The sequence below is a fragment of the Anomaloglossus baeobatrachus genome, chromosome 4 (assembly GCF_048569485.1).
Source record: "Anomaloglossus baeobatrachus isolate aAnoBae1 chromosome 4, aAnoBae1.hap1, whole genome shotgun sequence".
Classification (NCBI taxonomy): Eukaryota; Metazoa; Chordata; class Amphibia; order Anura; family Aromobatidae; genus Anomaloglossus; species Anomaloglossus baeobatrachus.
Window position 1 is genome coordinate 593,537,029 of NC_134356.1, and position 14,780 is coordinate 593,551,808.

The 14,780-nt window shown below is 45.2% G+C and overlaps 1 protein-coding gene across 1 annotated transcript in view; it reads left to right on the plus strand.

The window, feature by feature from the left end:
* MXD1 (MAX dimerization protein 1) overlaps positions 1-14,189 on the plus strand; it is a 31,709-nt gene extending 17,520 nt beyond the window's left edge. Inside the window, exons 3-6 of the mRNA XM_075346149.1 lie at positions 7,465-7,494; positions 9,623-9,737; positions 10,975-11,134; positions 13,429-14,189. Coding sequence (XP_075202264.1) covers positions 7,465-7,494; positions 9,623-9,737; positions 10,975-11,134; positions 13,429-13,622 — 499 coding nt within the window. The 3' untranslated portion in view covers positions 13,623-14,189. The remainder of the gene's footprint in view (positions 1-7,464; positions 7,495-9,622; positions 9,738-10,974; positions 11,135-13,428) is intronic.
* The last annotated feature ends 591 nt before the right edge of the window (positions 14,190-14,780 follow it).

A 14,780-nucleotide genomic window follows, 5' to 3' on the forward strand; every position in this document is an offset into this window, starting at 1 on the left:
GATGTTGTTCCTCGCTCCTGCGGCAGCACACATCGCTGTGTATGAAGCCGCAGGAGCGAGGAACTTCACCTTACCTGCCGCCGGCTGCAATGAGAAGGACGGAGGTGGGCGGGATGTTTACACATCCACTTCAATTGGCCGCGTGCCGTGTGACGTCGCTGTGACGCCGCACAACCCGCCCCCTTAGGAAGGAGGCGGGTCGCCGGCCAGAGGGACGTCGCACGGCAGGTATGTGCGTGTGAAACTGCCGTAGCGATAATAATCGCTACGGCAGCTTTCACTAGATATTGCACGTGCGACAGGGGCGGGACTATCGCTGCAGCATCGGTAACACATTGTTACTGATGTCGCAGCTTGCAAAGCCCGCCTTAGACCGAAAGAACAATCAACAGGAAGTGCATGCAGCCGCTGTGCTCACTTCCTGTTGATTTTATTTGTTTGGTCCAAAGGCTGAGAAAGAAGCCGGCACTGATTGAACATGGGGCGTGTGTAACATCACAACCTGACGTGAGCCCTGGCAGTGTTGAAACTGTGCTGGTACGGGAGGGTAGTGTAGTCTGGAGGAAACATGGAATCAAATGGGGTTGTCCTAGTAGTTGACAACCCCTTAAGTTCCCTATTAACCAGTAAGTTTAGATGATGTCTTTTAAAGGAATTTTCCTCCAATCCTCTTTCACATTAGGCAGGATTGTGTTGACAGGTGTCTGCCCAGGTCTCCTACATGGGCAGAAGGTACCTTACACCATTTATAATCATGGTTTGGGACACACGCATGATACCCGTCAGCTGGTCTCGTTTACAGTGGTCCATATTTATGATATCCATCAGCTGGTCAGACTTAATGGTCCACGCCCATGATACCTTAAGCTGGTCACGCTTACAGTGGTCTACACCCGTGATACCCGTTAGCTGGTCATGCTTACAGTGGTCCGCACCCTTGATACTTTCAGCTGGTCACACTTACAGTGGTCCGCAGCCATGATACCCATCAGCTGGTCACGCTTACAGTGGTCCGCACCTATGATACCTTTAGCTGGTCATGCTTACAGTGGTCCGCACCCATGACTCCTTCAGCTGCTAACGCTTACAATGGTCTGCACCCATGATAATGCTTTAAGCTGGTCATGCTTCCAGGCATTCAGTGGTCCGCAGAACATTATCAGCATTTTTTTTACCTCCTGATATGGAAGTGAGAGACACCAAAAAAACCCTTAAAAAGACTGGTCATTTTAAACGTTAACTTTGTACATCACATCAATATATTAGAATTATGACGTTACAATGCATGGAGGAGTTTGTGCCCAGAGAAGAGGTAGTGAACATTGACACATTGACATTATTTGTGGTGAACAGCCCAAAAATTACAACAGATGACTTTTCTTATGACCCAGCACAGTATTAGTGGCTCTATATCCATCTCTACTGCCTCCTAAAATCGCTCAGGTACATTTTAGTATCTGCTCGGGTGCTTGGTACTCGAGTCGAGCACTTTCAGAGCGTCTGACCTGATCAAGTGGAGAAACGAATATATTGGAATCAGTGATTGGCATTCGTCCCACAGCAGGTTTCCTTCCAGCGCTCATGGTCATCTTAGCCATAATACTTATCTGCCACCTAAAAGTCTAAGGACATATTGTCATGACTGTAGAACAATGTAATGACTGAATTGTTCTGGTGACACGGCCGGTTCAAAGGCCTGGCCTTAGAAGTTACTCAGGGAGTCGTGACCAATTCTTTCCTTGTTGTTTGGTATTTCTATTATATCATCTGCGTAATAAGTGCCTTTTTCATCCAATCCTGTAAAAATGACATCTCAGTGTAACCTTACACCTCTGGGTGTGAATGTCATTTCTGTGGAATGCGTCTTCCCATAAGAAGAAAGTCTGTCAGCGTGAAGCTTGGCTGCCTGTCCCGTTTAAGCAACGTCTTCATAGGTTGGGATGAATCACTCCATCGAAACACCAGCCCTGATCTCGACGAGTACTCCTTTCTGCTACCCATGTTTTTCAAGTTTGCTCACGTGTCATTAGAGGCTTGCCAATAATTGCGATCAGGATTTTGGTATATGAGGAAACACACAAGGCTCCATTCACATCTGTACTGTTTTAATTCCATTGTTCTGCTCCCTCACGAGAACATTTCCATGCTAGACACCAGCGCTAGATAGACATCATTGACTTTAATAGTATCTGTCTAGTTTTGTATCATTGAGTCTGGCATGTTAGCGGACAAAATAGGAGATCTGTCATGAAGGCTCCAACACGGGTGTGAACAGAGGCTCACATGGACATGGGGACATTAGTTGTTTTTGGTTTTGTATTACAGAACTGATTGATTTCAAAAGGGATTTATTGTATTTCAATTGATTTTTCTGGCTAACACGGTACCGCAATATTACCCTGTATTGCACACAAAAGGGATTTAGAATGATCTTCTGATGTGTTGCATCGGTGAAGACTCTTGAGGCCCCAATACACCTTTATCTAAAGGCGACTGAACCTGCTGATATTGGTGGTGTCAGAGGACAACCAAATGTGCGTGGAGGCCTACCGGTTCTGCCCTGATGGCTCATCCATTATTTTTCCCTAGAGATGCCAGCAATCACAGGAACGCTCATCCCGTGTATGGAAGAGTCGGGGCATATAGCTGCTGCCTGATGATCATTTGGTTGACCGTTATCTTATCTGTATCGGGGCCTTTACCGCCACCAGTTTTCAGAATGAATTTCAATTTGTGAGCCATTCCAGCACTATTCACTTCCACTTTGAGACTTGAGCAGCACAGGAACTTTGCATCTACTGATGTCATATATTGGGGGTTTTTTTTATCAAAAACTCTAAACACTTTATTGAAACATAAGAGCATACAAATCACCCCTCCTCCCCCCCCCCCATATAAAAAAAACTAAATTTTCCCACATAAAGAGCATGTTTCTTAAAGTGCACCTGTACAATATTTTACTCACTTGTATAGCACTATCAATTCCACAGCGCTTTACAGACACCATCATCACTGTCCCCATAAGGGCTCACAATCTGAATTTCCTATTAGTATGTCCTTGGAGTATGGGAGGAAACTGGAGGACACCCACAGAAACACAGGAGAACATCCTAGCAGATGTTGTCCTTGGTGGGATTTGAACCCAGGAACTTCAAGACTGCAGTGATAACCACTGAGACACGGTGCTGCCACAACAGCAATAAGACAGGTGATGATTCTGAAGCCAAACCACCCCCCCCTCTTCACCACCACTTAGCTTTACCCCCCCCTCTCTACTCCAGAATATATATATATATATATATATATATATATATATATACAAAGTGTGTGTGTGTGTGTGTGTGTGTATATATATATATATATATATATAATGTATATGTAATTAACAAAGCTCAATGGGGACAAAGAGACCAGGTTTGCTGCCCTACATTGTCCTCCCACCTCCCGAGTTGGAGGTACGCCTGCTGTATGAATGCACAACCTCTCCCTACATCTGGTGGTACATGACACCTTATTGTACATGCACAAGACTCAGCAGATATCAGTAGACATGAAGCCACCTGCCCCGTTGACCTGGAGTTTCATCAGAGGTGGAGAATCTTAAAAATAGTTTTTTTTGTACTAAAACATTGACTTATGTTTAATAGAATAAGGTGAGAGTCCTGCGAGCACATCGGCATATCCGTGATTGATTGTCCCTTTCGGACTCTTTGAAGTGATGAGCTGCAGTTTTGAATATCTTCACATTTTCTTGCCCTTTTATACATATATTTAGTGTTTTATGTATTGGATACTGATGCTGCACCAGAGGTCACATTTCCGTTTTTAGGATCAGGCTGACATGTTCCTCCGATAACATTGACAGGGAGGGTCATCTGTGACATGAAGACCTTTCACACCTCAATATGTTCTCATCTGTTGTGATAAGGAGCCGTTGTGCCGGGTCCATCTGTCTGTGCCAGCGTTTCTCTTCACCTCTTCTGCTGGGTGTCACAATTTCTGCACTGCTGCAAACACTATGAACATGACAAAATCTAACCGTGTCCGACATATTGAGTCCTTATGTCTTGTTGTTGATGCTGACTGCACACTAAAAGGTCTTCTGGGTTTGCTTTGTTGTTGGGATAAGCCATTTGGCTCAGCCTTGAGGGCTATTGATCTGAAAAACGCCATCATTAAATGGTGATTCATATGATAATCTTGGGAAGGGGCCGGGTGGGGCATTCTCTGAATGGGTAACTTGTGCTGCTGAACCTTTCCCAACACAAACATATATTACCTATTGTGTTTTTAACCAAAAAAATAGTTAACACATTTGTGTGATATAGACAAAATTTTCATTTGCGATGTTGTCCTTGCTTGGGCCACCTACGTATATGCTATGTAGACAAAATTATGAAATTATGGGAACACTTACACATTAAGGCCGCTTTACACGCTGCGACATCGCTAGTGACCGCACCCGCCCCCGTCATTTGTGCGTCACTGGCAAATCGCTGCCCGTGGCGAACAATATCGAAGGTACGCGTCACACGTACTTGCCTGCCTAATGACGTCGCTGTGGCCGTCAAACTGCCTCTTTTTTCTAAGGGGGCGGTTCGTGCGGCGTCACAGCGACGTCACACAGCAGGCAACCAATAGAAGCGGAGGGGCGGAGAGCAGCCGCATGAAGGTCACTCCCACCTCCGGAGGACGCAGGTACGGTGCTGTTCGTCGTTCCCACGGTGTCACACGTAGCGATGTGTGCTGCCTCAGGAACGATGAACAACCTGCGTCTCAGAAGATCAACGACATTTTGAAAATATACGACCTTTCAGCGATCAACAATGTGGTGAGTATTTTGGATCGTTAGCGGTCGCTCGTACGTGTCACACGTAACGACGTTGCTAATGAGGCCGGATGTCCGTCACTAATTCCGTGACCCCAGCAACATCTTGTTAGCGATGTCGTTGCGTGTAAAGCGGCCTTTACACCTACAGGAGCTTTTTTTTTTTTTTTTTTTATTTTATTTTACCTCCTTATTCTAAGTCTATCCTCTCTTCCGGAAGGCTTTCTACAAGATGTTGGAGGTGTCTCTGGAAATTTATACCCACATTGCTGTTGTAGGAGAGGGCCAGGCTCACAATCTCTGTTCTAGTTCATCCTAAAGTTTTGGGATGGCGTTGAGGTCGGGTCATGTTCTTCCACACCAAAAGTCTCCAACCATGACTTTATGGACCTTGTGTGCTGGCGCACAGTCATAGGGAATAGAAAAGGGTCTTCCCTGAACTGTTCCTGCAGAGTTGGAAGCTACAATTGTCCAAAATGTCTTGCTATGCTAAAGCATTAAGCTAGGCGAACCCCTAGAAAACAACCTCATAGGATTATCCTTCCTCCACCAAACTTTACATTTCTCACAAGTCAGTCAGGCAGGTAACGTTCTCCTGACATTTGCTAAACCCAGACTGGTCCATCAGATGCCAGCTAGAGTCCAGTGGTGGTGTGCGCAGCACCGCTTGGCATTATGCTTGCTGGGGTGAGGTTTTTCTGCACCTGCTGGGCTATGGAAAGCCATGTCATGAAGCCCCGTGTGCATAGTTTTTGTGTTGATGTTACTATCTGAGGAGGTTTGGCTCTGCAGTTATTGAGCAATGGTGTCTAGCATTGATATGAATTTATTTGAGCGTCCAATTCCATTGGCCATGACAGTGGTCTCAGGTGGTGGACAGGAAAGGGCATCATGTCTCCTACCTGGTGGTGTCCACAGCCCTTCTTTTGATTGCCTCTGGCCTGAGGCAATGTCACATATGTGTCATGCTGCAAGGATGTTGTTGCGCCAGGTGGGGTAATCAAAAGAAGGGCAAGTAAAAGGTGGTACTCCGTCTCCCGTCCAGCGGACATAGACCAACCTTGTGGCTGTTAGATCGGGATATTGAAATCAATTCACACGAATTCTATTACTGACTTTTATATCCTGTGCTCCTCAGCACTCGGCGGCTCGTTCAGTAACTTTACATGGTCTCCGCTTTGTGGCTGACTTGCTGCGCTTCCAAAACGCTTCCACCTATCCATAATAATATGTCACAAAAGATCTAGATATATTTAGGAGTGAAGAAACCTCATGAACAGACTTAATACAACAAAGACCTACTATTACAGGACCACGCTAGTATCATGGAGCTCTTTGGAGAGAGACATTCTGTCACACTCGCCAGGCAGCCGGCATGGCGGGGGGCTGGATTATATACACATGTGCGACTGAGTGAAAAACCTGAATTCAGAGATTAAGACGTGTCTCCTCATACTTTTCTCCATGTATGGTATTAAAGCAATGAAAAAATGTGACAATATTGTCCATAGCAAGCAGATATATTCGATATTGTAATAAGCTGAAGGAGAAAACCATCATGCACACGATACACATCCATGTCTACCGCAGGCCCCTCATATCGCACCTTGGGGGTCTGCATACATCATTGTGGTATGGCTGAGGCCAAACTCTGAAACCATTTGGATTGGATTCACAGACTCCCCCCAAACCCCCCCCCCCCCCCCCCCCCCCTCGCTGCCCCCATGCACAGTAGTGTTGGCCGCTGCCCCCATGCACAGTAGTGTTGGCCGCTGCCCCCATGCACAGTAGTGTTGGCCGCTGCCCCCATGCACAGTAGTGTTGGCCGCTGCCCCCATGCACAGTAGTGTTGGCCGCTGCCCCCATGCACAGTAGTGTTGGCCGCTGCCCCCATGCACAGTAGTGTTGGCCGCTGCCCCCATGCACAGTAGTGTTGGCCGCTGCCCCCATGCACAGTAGTGTTGGCCGCTGCCCCCATGCACAGTAGTGTTGGCCGCTGCCCCCATGCACAGTTGTGTTGGCCGCTGCCCCCATGCACAGTAGTGTTGGCCGCTGCCCCCATGCACAGTAGTGTTGGCCGCTGCCCCCATGCACAGTAGTGTTGGCCGCTGCCCCCATGCACAGTAGTGTTGGCCGCTGCCCCCATGCACAGTAGTGTTGGCCGCTGCCCCCATGCACAGTAGTGTTGGCCGCTGCCCCCATGCACAGTAGTGTTGGCCGCTGCCCCCATGCACAGTAGTGTTGGCCGCTGCCCCCATGCACAGTAGTGTTGGCTGAACTCGTGGATATTGGTACAAGTGGCCAACATTAGTCTGTGTACCAGGGCCTTCAGTCTTTTTTCAGCCATGGTCTTGACCTTCATAATACGTACCTGACTCGAAAACAACAACATTGTATAATTGCAGCAGAAGTGACTGTGTCATATGTCTGTCCTCAATCTGGATTGTAATTGTGATCCCACCTAGACACACCATGTGCTTTCCTCCCGTAGTAATGGGTGCACCCACGCAGCGCTCCTCTCCTGACACTAATCCAGCTCTGCTTTTAACAACGCCACGTTTCTAATATTTAAATGACTGTGTAAGCCTAATATTAGAGAGGATGTGACTAATTCATTGGCTATTTTTGCATTTCAGATCAACCCATAATGAAATGGAGAAGAACAGGTAGGTCCAGTCTCTTCACATGTTGGTTTTTTTCACCCTCCGCACTGCGGCCATGTCTGTTTATAGCTGCCAAGAGCCCTTTTCATTAGCTGTTCCTTCTTGTTTGGTTAAGTCCTCAGCGGTGGCTTTAGTGCGGGACCACAGTGTCACTTATCACCCGATTCTCTCTTTGAGTCATTACAGATCTAATTTTTTGTGTCTGTATTGATGTTTTTGTTTTTAGTCGTTTTCCAATTCCGCTCCACCCTGGTAATTGCTATAATTATCGGGTAGAATTTTGTGTCGCATTTCGCTACTTCAATAAAGTTGATCTACAGGGTCCAGTTTCTCCAGTAATACGGGGGGGGGGTTTTGTTCACATAGTAAATTGTGTTTATACATTTGGAATTTTTCCAGAATATTTTACATTAATACAACAAGAAGTCTTTTCTTTTGTTACAATGATAGATCTGAAGAGGTGGTTAGAAGGGTTGTCCGGGCATGTAGTATATCATTAGGAATCGGATAAATTCATCAATATGTAATTGAAGAGGATCCGACATCCGGCACCCCTGCTGATCAGCTGATAGCGGTGGACAAAATGTACAGCGAACATTATCCCCTTAACAACCAATGACATGCTATGTGCTTCAGGAGTCATCTCCCTGCCTATGATGCGGGCTCGCAAGCTGAGCCCGCATCTTTCCCTGCACATGTCGGCTGATCTGTCTGATTTGCCGCCAAGGATCAGAGACCAGCTATTAACCAGTTAAATCCCGCTGTCAGTTTCTGACAACTGGATAGAACATGCGCCGGCTAGGAGCGCGTCACTCCTCACTCCCATCGGCACTCCGATGACTTGATCCATGGGTCACCGATGCTTTGTCATGACAGCCTTGGGTCAGCTGATGACTCCGGTGCCTGTTATGATGATTCGGCAAGTCTGCGTTCATAGGAGATGATTTCTGCTATAAAGTATATAGTATATACTGTAATTATACAGTACATTATATATATATATATATATATATATATATATATATATATATATATATATATATATATATATATATATATATATATATATATATATAATAAAAAATGTATAAACATTTCAAATTTAACTTTGTTTTCTTTTCAATGTTTTAAAAAAAATACATTATTGTTTTTTTAAAAAAAAATAATAATACATGTTTGGTATTGCTGTGTTCAGAAGTGTCCAACCTGTCAAAATCTAAAATGAATTAATCTGACCAGTAAACAGTGTAATGAGAAAATAACTCGGGTGCAAAAAAAAAGCCCTCACACAGCTCCAGATCTCCAAAATTTTAAAAAAAAAAACCTCCCAGAATTTTTTTTTTCACCATAAAAATAAAACTAAATCTATACATATTTATTATCTGCATAATCATACTGACTTTTACAATCATATGGTCAGGTCGGTTTTATGGTAAAATGATAAAAAGGGAAAAAAAACAATTGCAGATTTTCTCGTGTTTTTTTTAATTTTGCCACACTTTATACTTTTATACTTCATATGATAAAGTGAATGGTGTCATTCAAAAGTACAAGTCGTAACACAAAAAAACAAGCCCTCCATCGGCTATATCAACGGAAAAATAAAAAAAAGTTATGACTCTTGAAATAAGGGGAGGAAAAAATTTAAAGCAGAAAGAAAAAAGAAAAAAATCGCCAGGACAATTTTAAGGGGTTAAACTGAAATGGACAGTACTGCTCCATTTCATGTGCTGTTAATCAGCTGCTGTGTGGGGACCCCACCAATCTGATGTCGATGACCTATTTCAAGGGTGGGTTATCAATAGTTATGCCTGGACAATCCCCTTTAAGAATAGTTTACCTTTTAAAACGTTCTGAAACTTAATAGTTTGAAAAGGAAAACCTAAATATTGTCACTACATAGGAAATCCATTTTATCTCCTCTATTATATTTTTAATAACGTTTGAGCCCTTTTTTTTTTTTTTTATCAGCCGGCTATTAAAGTAGTTGTAATGGCCAGTAGCCCGCCTGGTGTAGGTTTTAGGTTATGGCGGCCTTTATCAGGTCACCGCACTGTCTGATCAGGTTTATGAACTTCAATCTTCCCCCAAACCATGTAATAACTCGGCTGTATTCTGTTTTCTTTCCTAGGCGAGCTCATTTGCGGCTATGTCTGGAAAAGCTAAAAGTATTGGTACCCTTAGGTCCTGAATCTAACAGACATACCACGCTAAGTCTCTTAACAAGAGCAAAGTTGCACATAAAGGTGAGGAGCGGTGTGGATCCGGGTAGCCTGTACTACATAGGTGCGCTCTGCCCTGTGTAATCCTGCTTTCCTGCTATATAGAGATGCGTTGCTCTGTGTAATCTTGCTTGCCTGCTATATAGGGACGCGTTGCCCTGTGTAATCTTTCTTGCGTGCTACGTAGCAGTGTTTTGCCCTGTGTAATCTTGCTTGCCTGCTATATAGGGACACGTTGCCCTGTGTAATCTTGCTTGCCTGCTACGTAGGAGCGTTTTGCCCTGTGTAATCTTGCTTGCCTGCTATATAGGGATGCGTTGCTCTGTGTAATCTTGCTTGCCTGCTATATAGGGACGTGTTTTGCCCTGTGTAATCTTGCTTGCCTGCTATATAGGGACGCGTTGCCCTGTGTAATCTTGCTTGCCTGCTACGTAGGAGCGTTTTGCCCTGTGTAATCTTGCTTGCCTGCTATATAGGGATGCGTTGCTCTGTGTAATCTTGCTTGCCTGCTATATAGGGACGCGTTGCTCTGTGTAATCTTGCTTGCCTGCTATATAGGGACGCGTTGCTCTGTGTAATCTTGCTTGCCTGCTATATAGGGACGCGTTGCTCTGTGTAATCTTGCTTGCCTGCTATATAGGGACGCGTTGCCCTGTGTAATCTTGCTTGCCTGCTACGTAGGAGTGTTTTGCCCTGTGTAATCTTGCTTGCCTGCTATATAGGGACGCGGTTTGCCCTGTGTAATCTTGCTTGCCTGCTATATAGGGACACGTTGCCCTGTGTAATCTTGCTTGCCTGCTACGTAGGAGCGTTTTGCCCTGTGTAATCTTGCTTGCCTGCTATATAGGGACGCGTTGCTCTGTGTAATCTTGCTTGCCTGCTATATAGGGACGCGTTGCTCTGTGTAATCTTGCTTGCCTGCTATATAGGGATGCGTTGCCCTGTGTAATCTTGCTTGCCTGCTATATAGGGATGCGTTGCCCTGTGTAATCTTGCTTGCCTGCTATATAGGGACGCGTTGCCCTGTGTAATCTTGCTTGCGTGCTACGTAGGAGTGTTTTGCCCTGTGTAATCTCACTTGCGTGCTACGTAGGCGCGTTTTGCTCTGTGTAATCTTACTTGCGTGCTACGTAGGCGCGTTTTGCCCTGTGTAATCTTGCTTTCCTGCTATATAGGGACGCGTTGCTCTGTGTAATCTTGCTTGCCTGCTACGTAGGAGCGTTTTGCCCTGTGTAATCTTGCTTGCTTTTATCTTCTATAGAAACTTGAAGATTGTGACAGAAAGTCACAGCACCAAATAGAGCAGCTGCAGCGGGAGCAGCGACACTTAAAAAGGCAGCTAGAAAAATTTGGGGTGGAAAGAATAAGGATGGACAGTATAGGATCGGCGGTGTCATCCGAGAGGTCGGACTCTGATCGAGGTGAGTGCTCTCATATTACATGTACACTATATGGAGAAAAGTACTGGTAGACCCCTCTAATCACTCTAAGGGTGCTTTCACACATCCGGATTTTTGCTCTGCGGCACAATACGGCGTTCTGCAGAAAAACCGCCACCGGCTTTTGTAACGCCGGTGGCGGTTTTTTTTTGCATAGACTTACATTAGTGCCGTATTGTGCCGTAGGGGCTTGCATTCGATCTGGTTTTGGCCGCATGCGGCAGATTTAGCCGATGCGGCGGCCGGATCGAACGTCCCCTGCAACGTTTTTTGCTCCGGCAAAAAACACCGCATCGCGCCGCATCCGGCCGCTGCGGCGCATTTTTCAATGCATACTTATGGAGGCCGGATGCGGCGCGATGCGGAAAAAAACGCATCCGGTCGCCGCATGCGGTTTTTTCCACTTCGCATGCTCAGTAGCATGCCGCAACCGGAAAAAACCGGACGGGCCGCATGTAAAAACTTATGCAAAGGATGCGGTGTTTTCGCCGCATCCGTTGCATAGTTTTCACAGCCGGATTGAGCCGCAGGGCTCAAACCGGATGTGTGAAAGTAGCCTAATCAATGAATTTGGGTTACCCATGGCCCTCGCCATACAGACTGCCTTTACTACCACTTGTGGGTTGTTGTAAAGAGGTCACCAACATCAGCGCTGTCCTGTAATAGGACGTCACCGGTGTCACAGGATAGTTTAGGACATTTCTTTCCTCCTAAATATTCTACCATCACCAGTGATGAGTGAGTAGTAACTATTTGGGTTTGGATTATTCTTAACAAATCCCAAAGTTCTATTCTGGAATTCATCACGAATAACGAACCTAATGCAAATCAATGGGGAACCCGAGAAGTTTTCTTGGGAAATCTTCATGATAAATGCTCGAGTTCCCCATTGACTTGCATTAGGTTTGTTATTAGAGATGAATACTGGAATAGTATTTTGGGATTTGTTCCGAACAATCAGAACCCAAATAGTTACTATTCGCTCATCACTAGACATTACCTGTGTGTGTGGTATCCTATGAAAGTGGAATCACCGTGAAGTGGAGACAGCATGAGGTTACAGAGGAAGGTCGTCGGGTGCTGATGCACATGGAGAAGAAAAGTCAACGCTCTGCTGACCAAATAACTGCAGATGATAAGCCTCCTGTGCCCTTAACGTTAGCACAAAAACTGTGCGCAGGAGGGTAATAGCCGAACAGCCACATACAAACCTCACATCACCAAGCACAATGCCAAGTGTCCGAGTGGTGTAAGGCACGACACCACCGCACCATAGAGCAGGGGAAACGTGATAAATCCAGCCTCTCCATCTTATGGCAGTCTTATGGACCAGTCTGGGTTTGGTGAATGATGGGAAAATGTTACCTGCCTGACTGCATTGTAACGTGTAAAATTTAGCGGATAATGTTATGAGGTTGTTAATTCCAGTGAAGAGAAACCTTAATGCTTTAGCATATAAGATAATGTGGACAATTTCACCTTCCAGCTTTGTGAGAATAGTTTGGGGAGGCCCTTTTCTGTTCCCCATTACTCTGCCCCTTTACTCAAGGTCTATAAAGCCGTGGTTGGGGAAATTTGGTGTGGAAGAACATGACCATCCGCCCAAACCCCTGACCTCAACCCCACCCAGCACCTTTAGGATCAACTAGAACTGAGATGGGGAGTCTGGCCCTCTCATTCTACCTCCGTGTGGTACCTCACAAATGCTCTTCTGGATGAAGGGGCAAAAATCTCCACAAAACCCTCCAAAGTGTTGTAGAAATCCTGCCCAAAAGAGTGAGAGCTGTCGTATCTGCAGATCGAGGGGGTGATGAGGATCAACTTCAGATTTGGATTAAGATGATAAAGGCTCCTGTAGGTGTAATGTGATGGTGTCACATTACACCCCCCCCCCCCCCCAAACATCTTAGTCGTATATCACACATGTACATTTCTAATAAACGTTCATGGGAACAGTTGTTATTGTTTTGTCTCTTGTTTGCATAATTAGTTAGTACGTGTGAATACGTGAAACTTTGTAATGTTTTCTACCAACGGGAAATTGCATCTTCCTCACCTTCCTGCAACCTGTACTTCCCCATTCTTTGATTACGGGCTATGTGTACATGTTCATAAACCTCCATAGAAATCAATAGTTTATAGAGGGGGAGGAGGGGGATGCAGCTGCAGTTTCTGTGCCCGTTTGTATCAGCATGAAGTGGGCAGGGAGCAGCAAAATGCTGTGTGTAGATTTTATAATGCTCATTAAATGAATATATATATTTGTTTTTCTACAGAAGAGATTGACGTGGATGTGGAAAGCACAGACTATGTAACAGCAGACCTGGACTGGAGCAGTAGTAGCAGCAGTGCCAGTGACTTGGATGAGCGGGGAAGCCTGCAGAGTATTTGCAGTGACGAAGGTTATTCCAGTGCGGGAATTAAAAGGATAGAACTACAAGACAATCCCAAAGCCAGTGTTACCCTATAAACCGCCTGTAAGAGAAGGTGAGGGGAGGGGGGAGAGCATACAAGTGTCCCAGCAATTCTTCACTCTCCTTCCCAGTGCTCCAACATCAGAGACTGTCTTATCTAGTGACTGCATTCACACCATAATCTTGCACGTAAAAAAAAAAAAAAAAAATGTCCACTCTCCCGGCTCTGTTTGTTGCTTCCCTTCCCCTAGAGCTCCTGAGAGGTATGTGGGTGTCAGTTTACATTTTAAGTCACATGCAATCCCATCCGCCATTGTCCTCCAGGAGACTACATTCCAGAAAGACACGAAGCACTCAAATAGAAAAATCTCTATATATTTATGTACAAGAAGGTGCGACCATGCAGCAGTGGTAAGGATTGTTCCCGATGTGGAGGTAGGCGAGTGCGTGCCGCTCAGCTTCCGCATCTGTCATCTCCACCCGCTAGATCTGACCAAGCACAGATGTTCTGCGATCTCCCTGCAACACGGAAAGTATCTTGCATCACCTGGAATACACATCTGGGAGCGGTATGAAGGATTTATGTCGAAAGCATCTTGCAACCCTGCAAGGCTTCAGTTTACAGCTCTTCTACTATTCAATCAGAAGCTGCCAGGAGGCTACAGAAGAAGGGACATGAGGTCTCTATTCAGCCGTTCTGGCCGAGAACAGTGAGAATGCTGCTAATACAGATGATATATATATAGATATATTTTATTTTCACAAATTCGTGCACCTATTGTTGCATTGAACCCAGCACACTCTAAAGAAACACAAAGCTGGACCTTTCCGGCTCTTTTGGGAGATCTGTAAAGCCACTTTCTTTTTTTTTTTTGTCAACTGTTGTTTTTGATTTCCGTCCTTGTAGGTTGTTGGTGTCTGCCTCGTTTTTAGCAGTATTTCATTAATATTGACTTATCACTTTAGAAATTAGTTATTGTTCCCAATTCTGGCTTGTTATCCATGGTTGTCCAGGTGTGGGAAAACCAAAAGTCCGAGCACGTCTTGACAATCGAAGACAGTTTGGGTAGGCTGGACATCTGGAGAGCCACATCTTGTTGAGCTCCGTTCCAGAAGATGACCACCTGACTGTAAGCAGTACACTTTGAACATATACCCTTGATAATGGGGTTTGGTTTTTTGTCCATTTATTTTGGTGTCTTTCCAAAATGTAT